Source organism: Malus sylvestris, chromosome 9 (genome assembly GCF_916048215.2).
Source record: "Malus sylvestris chromosome 9, drMalSylv7.2, whole genome shotgun sequence".
NCBI lineage: Eukaryota > Viridiplantae > Streptophyta > Magnoliopsida > Rosales > Rosaceae > Malus > Malus sylvestris.
In genome coordinates this window covers 31,600,024-31,613,449 of record NC_062268.1, presented here as the reverse complement: position 1 = coordinate 31,613,449, position 13,426 = coordinate 31,600,024, and the positions used below count along the sequence as shown (strand labels likewise).

At 35.4% G+C, this 13,426-nt stretch overlaps 2 protein-coding genes and 1 long non-coding RNA gene across 3 annotated transcripts; all 3 read left to right on the top strand.

Moving 5' to 3' along the window:
• Positions 1 to 632: 632 nt before the first annotated feature.
• Positions 633 to 4,613, top strand: LOC126583206 (U-box domain-containing protein 4-like). The gene is made up of 2 exons (XM_050247530.1): positions 633 to 1,127; positions 3,480 to 4,613. The coding sequence occupies exons 1-2, from the start codon at positions 832 to 834 to the stop codon at positions 4,330 to 4,332; spliced, it is 1,149 nt and encodes a 382-aa protein (XP_050103487.1). The 5' UTR covers positions 633 to 831; the 3' UTR covers positions 4,333 to 4,613.
• A 1,195-nt stretch (positions 4,614 to 5,808) lies between these two features.
• Positions 5,809 to 7,756, top strand: LOC126583208 (uncharacterized). Its single transcript, XR_007609693.1, has 3 exons — positions 5,809 to 7,123; positions 7,210 to 7,435; positions 7,520 to 7,756. It is a non-coding gene; the product is annotated as an uncharacterized LOC126583208 (long non-coding RNA).
• A 368-nt stretch (positions 7,757 to 8,124) lies between these two features.
• LOC126583207 (uncharacterized) lies at positions 8,125 to 9,538 on the top strand. The gene is made up of 2 exons (XM_050247531.1): positions 8,125 to 8,531; positions 8,766 to 9,538. The coding sequence occupies exons 1-2, from the start codon at positions 8,196 to 8,198 to the stop codon at positions 8,790 to 8,792; spliced, it is 363 nt and encodes a 120-aa protein (XP_050103488.1). The 5' UTR covers positions 8,125 to 8,195; the 3' UTR covers positions 8,793 to 9,538.
• Positions 9,539 to 13,426: the final 3,888 nt, after the last annotated feature.

Sequence of the window (13,426 nt, the reverse complement as noted above, 5' to 3'; positions counted from 1 at the left end):
GCAAGAAAATGACGGTATTGCATTCTAAAGTGTGTCAAGTAAGTTAAGTTTACGAAAAACTGGATAAAATAGCTTTAAATATAATAGTAGAGATGTAATTAGTAATTTTTAATGAATTTATGGACTTATTTTATCGAAAAAATTAATTTAGAGACCTAATTTTTACTGAGGTAATAATCCAAGCACTAAATTAGCACTTCATCCTATTTTAAAAGGAAAACTAATGAAAATAGCTTGAAAACTTTGAGTTTTAACCAAAAAGACAAAAATGTGTTGTAAGTGAATAATACCAGAAGTGACTTTTTAGAGTAAAAATATGATAAATATCTTTAACGTTAAAAGTAAACAGTATCAGAAGTGTTTCGTTAAGACTTCTTATTTTAAAAGGAAAACTAATGAAAATGACTTGAAAACCTTGAGTTTTAATAATAAAGATAAAATAAATGGTACCATAATTAATTTTTTAATATAAAAATATAATTTTTCGTTAAAGTAAATAATACCATTAATTAGCTTTTCGTTAAAGTTCTCTTTTTTAATACTAACTTCAACCAAGTGCTATTTTAAACCTACAGGGCATTATAGTCTAGTCGGCAAATTTCCAAAAGACAATTCAAAGGACGGAAAGACAAGTTGCTGTCCAATAAAGTTTCGAACTGTTTGCTTAAACGCCAACCCTCCTCTCTTTCTCTCTCTCTCTCATCAGAGCTTCTCAGCCCCTATATTTCCCCACTTAGATATTTCTTCCGCTCTCTGTTTTTTCTAACTCCACCTCCCACCCAACTAAACTTACCCACCACCACCTCTTCACTTCGATCACCTCTCTTCTTAATGGATTCCCGTTCATCATCCGACGGTCGCAATTCGACTCCGGACTCACCCTCTTCCACCTTCTCCTCCTCCTCAGCCGTCCATCGCGCTCTGCAACTCATCCAATCCGACGAACAGGACTCCAAGCTCCAGGGCGCCCAGGAAATCCGGCGCCTCACCAAGACCTCGCAGCGCTGTCGGCGCCAGCTCTCCGACTCGGTGGGCCCACTCGTCTCCATGCTCCGAGTTTGCGACTCGCCCGAGTCCCATGAATCGGCCCTACTCGCCCTCCTCAACCTCGCCGTCAAGGATGAGACGTACGTACCCCGAACTCTTTCTATTTTCTTTTTAAAATAATAATCTTCTTTTTTTTATCATGGAATTTAGTGACTATAGTTTCTTGGAAATTGTGTATGGATTTTCTGGGTGGAATTTTCTTCATAGGATTCCTAATTTGGTGAAAAATATCAATATTATAATTTATTTATAACAGAAATAAGCTCGGTATATCAGATGTAAAAATACAATCGATTTGATGTCCGATACAGTAAAAAATTATCTCATCACTCACTATCCTATTTCGACTTCCAAAATACAATTTTTATCGTTTCTAATAAAAATGAAATTCACATATGTTGATGGAAGACGCCTCTATTAATCTATGTTACGATAGATGGTAGCACTACTCTTCGGAGATTCTTTTTTATAATTTTATTTTCTTTTTCTCTTTTGCTTTATATATCTTTTCGTTTTATCTGATTGGTTACTGAGAAAACAGTAGGGAGCAATATGCTAAAGTTGTCGGTCAGATTTTCATTCAAGATGAATGGTTCTGGATTTGTCAAAATAAATTTCATTTGGGTTATTTAAATGGGTTGGTACTTTGGTTGGTTATAATTAGGTCCATAAAGTTATCAAAAAGATTCTTACATCGTATTCATTCATTGTACATCATGCGATCATAAATTATTTAAATTTTTTTATTTAAAATGAACCATAAATAGTACCTGATAAAAACTGATCACACAATGTACAATGAATGGTTAAGATATAAGGATCCCCATGATCCACACAAGAGGATTCGGAGAGGATCCTCATCCATGCTCCATTTTCTTATGAAATTGTAAGCTATGGCCGTTTGGTTGCTTATAAAATAGTATTCTTGGTATAATTGCTTAAACAGTATTGAAAATAAAGGAACAACATATAATATACACACACATTATATTTGTTTGGAAGTTGAGAGATTTTTTAGTGTGACGGAAATAGAAACACAGTCTGGTACATCAAATGTCATAATAAAAGTAGTTGGATACTTAAAAAAATTCAACTAATTGTGTTATAACACTTGGTGTACCGGATTATGTTCCAGCCATGAAAAATCTCCACCACGTGATTAAAGAGAATTGTTTTATATTTGTAGCAACCAAAAGGAACTTTAGAAAGTTGAAGGCAAATAAGAACCAATCAAAATATTAAGAAAACAAATGTGGTTGGTTTGTGAATTATGATAGACTTGTATTGAAGGGAATTGGATGCTTCAGGGTTCGAGAAGCCTGTGGGATCCAAGGAGTTGTTGCTCCCTTTTTCTTTTGCTTCTTACTCTATCTCCTCCTTTTTCTTATGAATCTTACTTCCCAAGTTATCATATTTTAATTAAAAATATTTTGTTTAGTGGGGAATAAGACAACTACGTATACCTCCTTCTTAATCTTTTTGCACGTGTATTGGTTGCTTTCTTTTCCTTTTTCTTTTATCTCTACTAATTAATAAAACACTCATTGTCAATCAAAATCTTATGAAATTATCAGTTTAACCCTCTAATTAAAACAGAAAATGAATAAGAAATATGAGGCTGAAATGTAATTTCACACAATCAAATTTTGTTGTTTTTTTTTTCAAAGTCTCACTTACATGTAATTCTTACATATCTCTAATTAAAAAAAAAAATCTCACTCCCACATCTCTATCACTCTCTTCCTCTCTCATTCTATTTCAAAAACAAAAATAAAAAAATTTCTCACACACTTTGTGTGTGCCCATATACTAGTTTTTAATAATGCTTTCCTTTCCTTTAGTCCAAATATAAATCACACTTTTGTAATTAAATAAAAAAATCATTTTTTTATTTTTTTTGTATTCTTTTGTGGTAGTTGCACCTAAATGGGAATGTAACTAAGCGCAAACGTGGGTTAAATCAGTCTATTAGGGCAGCGTGCCCTTTTAATCCTGAGTTTGAATCACTTTCATAAATTAGGGTTAGTTTAGAATAGAATATCGAATAGTCTAAGCAATGTGAGAAACAGGCATTTATGCAAGTGATATAAATGAAATCACATTATGTTTAATGAAATTACTGGTTGAGCATATTTCCTTTCAGATTGAAAGATGGTTGGATAATTTGAATTTTATTTATGGCCAGGAAGGCCAAGTCTTTTTCTTGTTTTTGGTAAATCATGTTAATTCATCCCTTATTGTGTTCTTTCTCATTGGATTTGTGCCGTTCGATTAGTTTAAACCTTTTTGGTTTCAGATTTCTAGATATCCCTGTCCCTTGTGTTGACTTAACATTTACCCAGCTTTGTTTCACTTTCTAGATGCTGTAATATTTTTGCCACAATCATTGTGTTTCTGCTGCTGATTTTTCTTCTCAATATTTGGTCTCTCAGGAACAAAATTAAGATAGTGGAAGCTGGTGCTTTAGAACCAATAATTACTTTCCTTCAATCACAAAGTTGCAACCTTCAGGAGTGTGCAACTGCAGCTCTACTCACCCTATCGGCTTCTGCCATCAACAAGCCAGTTATAGGTGCTTCTGGTGCCATTCCTCTTCTCGTCGAAATCCTTAGACATGGAGCCCCACAAGCTAAAGTCGATTCAGTAATGGCGCTTTCCAATCTCTCCACACACCCTGCAAACCTTAGCATCATTCTTGAAGCAAAACCAATTCCGTCCATAGTTTCCTTATTGAAACCCTGCAAGAAATCTTCAAAAACGGCTGAGAAATGCTGTGCTCTGATAGAATCTCTGGTGGGATTCGATGAGGGCAGAACTTCCCTCACATCTGAAGAAGGCGGAGTGCTAGCAGTGATTGAGGTGCTTGAAAATGGATCGCTCCAAAGTCGGGAGCACGCTGTAAGTGCTCTACTAACAATGTGTCAAAGTGACAGGTGCAGATATAGAGAAGCGATCCTTAAGGACGGGGTAATCCCTGGACTTCTTGAGCTGACAGTTCAAGGCACGCCCAAGTCTCAGACAAAAGCGCATACGCTTTTGCGCTTATTGAGGGACTCTCCGTACCCCAGATCAGATCTTCAGGCAGACACACTGGAGAACATTGTATGCAACATCATCTCTCAGATTGACAGTGATGACCAGTCCAATAAAGCGAAGAAAATGCTGGCCGAGATGGTTCAAGTCAGCATGGAACAAAGCTTGAGACATTTACAGCAAAGGGCTCTGGTATGCACATCAACTGATCTGCCTATCAGTACTTGCACCTCTGAAGTTTCTTTGAAATGAATGTTTTCGTTTAATTAGCTTCGTCTTTCTTACACGGGCCATGTGAGATAAAATTTCCATACTGTACTAGAACAAAGAACAAAGAATGATAGAGTGAAATGAAGCCAGTCCAGGCCTTCGTTTGTGAAGTCGGGTGACTGGTAAGTGTGAATAAACTGGAAAATGTATGAGAGATTGATAGAAATATATGTTTTTATTAGTTGCTTTGCAAAGAAACTGTTGTATCCCTGAGTATAATAACGTTAGCGAAAGCTTTAAATATATCTCCTTTGTTTACTTGACATATGAGGCTTCTCTGTTAATTGTTCAACGTAGCCCATTCGAGTAGGTATATATCATTGCGTCGGATCATTCATCATTTGTGTCTTAATTTTGTTGTATAAGAATAAGATAGTGCTTAATTAAGGAGTTGAAATATAGGTCTGTTGTCCAATACCATTTTTTTTTTAATATTTATTTTTTGGGTTGGATTCACAAGTACTTTCGCTCAGTCGTCGTTCGGCGCGAGAGCCGAGTACATCGCATTGCTCATTGAGTCGTTGATGGTGGCCCACTTATTTCCATACTTGGCGAGCCTCGTCGATGATCTCATCCTCCTCAGGAGTGAAGGCCCGTTGCTACACCCTCCGGCGAGAGCTGGTTGCACCACTGATGCAGCCGGCAGGACTTGCCCGATTGTCCTGAAACCGACTTGTTTATCATTGAAAGGTTGCGAGTGCCATGGCAGTGAACGAGTTGCCGTAACTTCTCGTCGTCGTCGGGGTTCTACGGACCTTTAGTTGAATATCAGAGTGCGGAACGAATAAGACTAACAAAATAATAAGAATTTTATTAAACTAACTAAGAATGCTGAAACGGCTACAAAACCCTTAGAGATTACATTGTGAATGAATTGATAATTCTACAAGTTACAAAGCATCATATATATAGAGAACTAACCTAACCCTAAGGCCCTATTTGACACACCGTATAAGGCACCAGATAGTACTAATAATACAATGTACGATGTTTGGTGGCTGTTTGGATTAAATAGGCACCGGATTAAATAATCCGAGCCCACCTTTTTTACATAGTGTTTACCCGCTTGCTTATACCATCCAATTTCACGATATAACTTAGTCGGGCTTTCTTCCTCTCCAGACGCACTCTTCCTCTCCAGACGCTTTCTCTTCCTTTCCAGACGCTCCCTCTTCCTCTCCAGACGCACTCTTGCTCTCATCCCAGGTTCGTCTTCTCAAATTCTTCTTCTTCGTTTGAATCACACTTAGTCTTTTCAATTTTCTTCTTATGGGATTCCGCCCCTCCCTCTTATTTTTCTTGCAATTGATTGAATCTAGTTATTATTTTCTCTCTAATTATGCAATTGATTATGTAATTTTGTGTTTTAATTAGAAATTTTGAATTTTATGGTTTGCTATTGGGGTCGAATTTAGGGTTTGTTGTTGGTGTTGAACTTTAATAAGAATTTTAATGATTGGGTAGAGTGGGAGTGTGCAGGTTCACTTACCTAAACAAAACTTTGTCTCTGGCACAGCTCCCGTTTCACTCGATGTCTCGCAGCCGCAACGCAGCCATACAGACAACTAGGTAAGCCAATTTCTCTTCGCTCTTATTCTCTCTCTCTCTCTCTCTCCCCATCACCGTCTATGCCCCGAAAATTAGATCCCAATAAATTGCTGTTCTTCTCAGTTTTTACATCACTCCCTCTCAGCTTTTATCCATTTTTTAATTTTTATGTGAATTTTAATTTTTATCTGGATATATATATGTGTGAATAATTTTGGACTAGGGTTGTTGAATTGTTGATTGGCATTTATTCCACTTTGTAAAGTAATTGCCTTTTAGAAAAAAGAGTGTGAGTGAGAAATAGAGAAGAAATGGAGAGTTGCTGCTCTTCTGATGTTTCGGCTTAATTTTGATGCAACATGACACTCAATTTTAATGCAACATGAGGTGATGAATATATAATGCTTTGAGGTCGTACAAAGTGCCATCATAGACTAGACTTCTTTTCTCTCCGGAACTTGGTGTTTTGATTTTTTGAATTCGATTCGTAACATGTTTCCTTGATTGATGAATGTTAAGACATCTTTCTGATTTCATTGTAATTTTTCCTTCTGATCACCCCAACAATCTGTAGGATTTATTATCTGCCTATGACATTTTTTGGTAGGACTTATTAACATGTTTCCTTCCGTTTTCAGTGTTATTATGCATTCATGCTCTAGTTACTTAATTTTTTGCCACTATCTAACAATGTTATTTTATATTTTCACTAGACATGGATCAAAGAAAGATTGTGGCATGCTTCATTGTTAAGTTGTGGTACTTGAATATTGTGACTTGGTTGATGATGTGGTTCATGATGAATCATAATTCAGCTAGAAGGCAGAATCGGCAACTTGCACTTAGAAATAGCACATTTGTTAGGAGAATGGTAGGGTCAGCCTATTTAGACAGCATAATAGGATATGATGTTGTTCAAAGTGTGAACCAAATTAGAATGGATAGGAGAACGTTCCATTATTTATGTCAAATGCTTCGCGACCACGGTAGAGTAAAATTGGATGGTGTAGTGACAATGGAAGAATAAGTTTGCATGTTTTTGCATATACTTGCACATCATATCAAGAATCGTACAATTGGGTGTAGGTTTTGTCGATCAGGGGAGACCATAAGTAGGTATTTCAATTCCATTCTACATGGAGTGTTAAGGCTACAAGGTAGACTTTTGAAAGTGCCAGAACCCATTCCTAATGCCTATCCAAATGCTAAATGAAGTTGGTTTGAGGTATTCTTCATATTTTATAAAAATTACTTCTAAAATTAATGTAATTAAATATATTGAGCTTACTAATGTTAATGATTTTTTTTTAGAATTGCTTGGGGGCATTGGATGGGACTTACATTAACATTCATGACCCTGAGCGAGATAAACCAAGATACCGATCAAGGAAGGGAGAGATTGCGACCAATATGTTGGGAGTTTGTAATCTGGACATGAATTTTATATTTGTGTAACCAAGTTGGGAAGGGTCGGCCTCTGATTCTAGAGTACTTCGAGATGCGATAAGTAGACCATCGGGATTAAAAGTTCCCTCGAGTAACAATAGATTATTTATTTATATTAGTAATTTGAATCCTCATTTTTCTTATATATAGTAATATACACTTTTTGGTGTGTTAGGGTGTTACTACCTTGTGGATGGCGGGTACACAAATGGTCCAGGATACCCTGCACTGTATAGGGGAGTACGTTACCATCTCTCGGAGTGGAGAAGTAGAAAACTCCCGATTAATCATGAGGAGTATTTCAATATGAAACATGCTCAAGCTAGAAATGTCATTGAGAGATGTTTTGGATTACTTAAGATGCGTTGGAGCATCTTAAGAGGTCCATCATTTTTCCCAATTAAAACACAACTTAAGATTATGACAGCTGCCTATTACATAATATTATTAGAAGGCATATATCAGCTGATCCAATAGAAAATGAAATCCTAAACTTGGACGAATCTGAAAGTAGTGATGATGATGAAGATATGATTAAGACTTTTCAACCTACACAAGAATGGATTGCATGGAGAAACACTTTGGCTATGAATATGTACAATGAGTGGCGTGCACAAGTGTGATTTGATTAAATTTTCTTACGTATGCATGTTGTCATTTGGTTGTGGTTTGTTATTTGAACAAATAGTGATTTCTTATATATTCGGTTATGATACTTTATTTGAACAAAGTGTGACTTGGTTATGTATTTATTTAAAAAGTGTGATGATTTGCTTATGGTTTTTATCACTTACTATTAATTATATGCATTGTTGATTACATGCTATCTTATTGTGTATGTAATTATAGGAATGGAAAGTGAACAAAGTAGTCAACCAAAAGGAAGTAGAAGGGTTTGGAAACAACATGAAGAAGATGCATTGCTGTCCATACTTGAGGAGGTAGTTGTTAAGAATTTGCGATGTGATAATGGTTGTTTCAAACCCGGAACAATGGCTCAGTTTGAAATAGCTATTAATTTGAAATGTCCTAATGCCAATATAAAGGCAGTTCTACATATTGAGTCCAAAATGAGGAGGTGGAAAAAAGATTATGCAATAGTTTATGACATGGTTAATAAAACTGGTTTTGCACAAAATGAGTGTATTGAGGTTGATAGCATTGAAGTATGGCAGTCCTATGTGAAGGTAATTATCTAACATAATACTAGAATTTAACTTTACATATTTGATTACTTAACATGTTCCTTTACATACAATTTAATAGTATGAATTTGTCTACCAAACCATATCTTCTAGCCCCATTCATTATGATAGCTTAATTAAATTAATGGATGCTTGATTATATCAAGACAGGTTGAAGGGAACAAAATAAGATTATTTGTATTTCATGGATAATGTGATTTGTTTTCATATTGCAAGTTAACAAAGAAGCAGAGGGCTAACTAGGAAAATTGTTTCCATTGTATGACAAATTGAATGTTATTTTTGGGAAAGACCGAGCAACTGTAGTAGGAGTTGCAACTCCTACTGAGATGATGAATGAGTCTGAGCACATTAATGAAGATGAATATGAAGATGAGGTGGAGACTAGTTCTCCTTCTATTGCTTGACGGTCTAGCAGTTCAAGTACCCGGAAAAGGAAGAGAGCTGCAAATGATAATGATCTTGTTGTGGCATTTAAAGAAATGCTTTCTGAATCAGTGGATAAGTTGGGTAAAGTTTTACAAGCTGCTTTTGGAAGGAGTGGATCCAAAACCTGAGATTGCTTCAAAATTGTCAAAGATGGATTTGTCTATTGAGGATCAAATCAAGGCACTAAATATTCTTTTCGAAAAGCCACAGAATGAGAGGACATTCTTGTCTTTGGATGGTGCAATGCAAAAAGCTTTTGTACTCATGTTACTTGGACAAAGTAACCGCAATTGACATTTCAAACCAACAACAATATATTTTGTTAAAAGCAACATGCATATCTTTTGTTAAAAGCTACAACATGCATATATTTTGGCTATCTGGACAAACTGTTTCTTACTGAAACCAACTTGCATTTGTATATTTTATGAACCTGAATATGTGGTTGGATTATATAACGTAACGATTGTAGTTGTTTTTTGTGAACCTTCTTTTATGTTATTGGAAAATATTTTGAATTTGATGTATGAAATTTACTATTTTTCTTTGTTATTTGAAAATTTGTGTGGTTTTCAATAGGTATAAATATGAGAAAAGTTCAACAAACAAAGAAAGATTTGTTAATTTTTTTTTCTCTTGTCTTATCCGGTTCAGTACCAAACACAATATAAATAATACGGTCATTAATCTGATACTTCACCAAACGCCGGACTAATTTAGTCAGTACTATCCGGTGACTATTTATCCTATCCGACAGAAATAGTCAGTACAATCTGAGCTACCAAACGAGGCCTAATAAGCAAGAAAACGAAACCCTAATACTAACGGGCGAAGCCCAAATTCAAACAATAAAATAATCCTAAATTCCAACACCTTTTACCCAATCCAATTCTCTTAGCTCCATCACGGAAGACTGCATTGCTACCTATTATCGCCGATCCATATAGAAATCCATAATTCTAGCTAACTCTAGATAAAAACGAAGTCAAAATTCAAAAGAGGATAAATAATCTACAAAATTGGAGGGAGAGATTAGGAGAGGCGGTGGAGGGAGGAGGAGAGAGAGAGAGTCTCTGCCCTGAGAGGCTTAACAACAAATATAAACTTTCTCGAAAAAAAAAAAAAAACAACAACAACAAATATAAAATATTACTTTTATTTTCAACTTGTAATTATAAACAGGTAAACGGATATGGTTAAATAAGTATGAGATTATGATTATGGTTATCCGTTTATAAACGGTTATGGTTAGGAGTATACTCATTTATGAAATTACCCAACGGGTAAATGGTTATGCGTGTATTAATCTAAACGGTTATTGGCAAATAACTGCGGTAATTCGCGTGCTATAACTGTTGCCCATCCTTAATCCTCCCTCCTAAGTCCCAAGTCTCTCTTTGGATAAAATTTGTTTTAATTATTCACGTGATTAATTTTATACATGTGTTCGTTTATTATTTTGTAAGAGATGAGAAGCTTACTATTGAACTTGAGTAGGGGAGGAGAAGGAGGAGGAAGAGGAAAACTATGGCAATGGCGACGCCGGCGGCGGCAATGGCTAATATTTTGTTTCTTACTTTTTGGTTTTGTAACAAATATATATATATATATATATATATATATATTGTATTTACATATTCATTTTACAAGGATGCATTATACGTATGTCTCTATATATTGATGATGTGTTGTATTCTGTTTTTGCAAGGTGGTAATGTTTTTTGAATTTGATTTCCGAATTCGGTGTGCTTGGCTTTGCTACTCTATAGCTTTCCGACAAAACAAGCCCACCAAATTCGAGAATCAAATTCAAAATAACACTACCACGTTACTCAAATTGAATACATATCATCTATATACAAAGACATATGCATAATGCATGCATATAAAATAAATATGTAAATGCGTATATATATTTGTTATAAAACAAAAAAAATACTAAGCAAATCATTTACCATCGCCACCGCCGTCGCCACCATTGCCACCGTCTTCTTATTCCTCCCCTTCATCTTCCTACTCTTCCTCTCCCTCCTCCTCATCGATGTGAAATAGCTAAACAGTAAAGACACACCAAATAGTAGAGATAACTTCCGTCGACATGGTGCAGGACATCGTAGCCTAAGTGTTGGAGATCATAAACCAAACACAAATTATAGCTTTATCATACGAACTCTATAGAGTTGATAGGTTTGCCAAAATGTATCTATCGTACATTGGCAAACCTATTGATTCTACACGAGTCTAGCATGATAAAACTAGTTTGTGTTTCATTCACGGTCTCCAACACTTTGCCTATATAAATTGGCATCTGGCATCGTGCACCATGCCGATTGAAGTTATGTTTACCATTTGGTGTGCCATTTCTGTTTATGAAAGTATTTGTTCTCCATCATAAAGTGTGGAGTGGTATATATCGTAGAGAAACACACAACTCGTTCACCTTGTCGTACTTTCACAGCTCTCCAAAACTCAAGCAAAAGAAGAATAAATTCAGTCAATAACTTAAAAAATCAGGCATTCTGCATGGCCTAGCATTTTCAGAGTAGTGTCCAGCCGGTCAATGACTTGGCTTGTGAACTTGATTCTCTCTCTCTTTGTGGAAATTTGGACGCACATGAGCAATTATAACCATTAATCCTGATGTAGTTAGTAACATTTGCTTATTATTTATTTAATTAAGTCCATAAACATGAGTTTAATTTAGCTTCCAAGACATTGCAACAGTGGGGCCCGACTGGCACACAGTACTCACATTCCATCATTAATAACTGATTGATCTTGCAAAAATTTTCAGTGTGCTCAGAAACAATCTAGTATACCAATTGTGATAATACAATTGATTGAATATTTTTTTAAATTTCTAACAAATTGTATTATTACACTTGATGTACCAAACTATATTCCTCACCACACATAAAAATATCTATTGATCTTGAATATTATTGGTTCTTTGTTTGAAAGTGCTGCCGCAACGACATTAAAAAAATACAATTTTAAGTACGAATGGTCAATGGGCATAGCCCGATTCTGCATTGTTTGGGCCTAAGTTGATAGTTTGCGGAAACAATGAATAAAGAGGAAAGGTCTTTTTTGATATGAATATAATGGATAAAACATTGGGAATTTTAACGAAAAGTTCATAGTACTGTTCATTTTAACGAAAAATAATATTTTTACATTAATAAGTCAATCATGGTACTATTCACTTTACCCTTTATTTTGTCATTATCGTTAAAACTCAAAGTTTTCAAGTTATTTTCATTAGTTTTCCTAACATTCATCATATCCAACGAGAGTTAAAGGTAGAAACGAAATGTGTTCAACGTAGAGATATAATATGAATTTACTAGTGCCACTTAGTACTATGGTTTAGTGGTATTTCTCTTTATTTGTAAGGCCATCTCCAACCGAAAGCTGGTCAGATGGTTCCTTTTAGCCATCTGGCCCTCTAAGAAATTAATATTTTGATGAACAGTGCACATCCATATTTCTTACAATCTCCAACTGAGAGCTAAAGGACCATATGGCTCATTTTAGCCTTGCCACAAAAAACCATCTTCAACCAAGGGCCAAGTGCTATAGTATGGAATGTGAAGAATTGAAATAAAGTGATGTAAGATAGTATGGAATGGTGAAAAATATGTGAGAAATGATATAGGAAAAAATTGGAAATTATATATATATATAAAAGGTCCAAAAAAAGAAAGAAAGAAAAGTGGGCTGCGCAAATGGAAAAGAACCAAAAAAAAAAAGGGCTAGCCAACGAGCTGGTTGGCTGGCTAAAGATGGCCAACCGGTTGGCCCTTTGGCCATTTTTTGTCCAATGGGGCCCATGAGCCATTTGGTCTGACCCTCGGTTGGAGATGGTTTTCAGGCTATGTTCGGCCTTTTGGTCTTCTAGACCATTCGGTTGGAGATGACCTAATTGAGAGATCTTAGGTTTGATTCTCGTCAAGGGAAAATTTGAATTATATTATTGTTAGCTTATTGTGAGGCTAAGTGCACCCCCTCCCTCTTAGTGTATACAATATCATTTGTTCAAAGATGAATTTACTCGTGAAGGAAACTTTTTCATTTGCAATCCCTCCAAAAAGGAGATATTAGAATGGAGAAATTTCTTTCTTGTCTGATACCTTCTTACCTTCTCAACATAAAAAAAAATCAATTTCCTTCGCCTTTAATGTACCTCAAAGTTAGAAGACATTTATTCCAAGGAAAGTGTTATTAGCACTTTAAAAATCTCATTCTACACTCCTCACAAGTGTATTTTTTTCTTCTTCCAAATATAGAAAGTTTGGAGTGTAGAATGAGATTTTTGAAGTGCCAATAACAATTTCCTATTCCAATTCAATTATAAAGACCAATGATGCCAAAATGCCAAATAGAAAAGAAAAAAATGGTGACCACTTAGTACTATGGTCTAGTGGTGTTTTTCATCACTAGTAAGT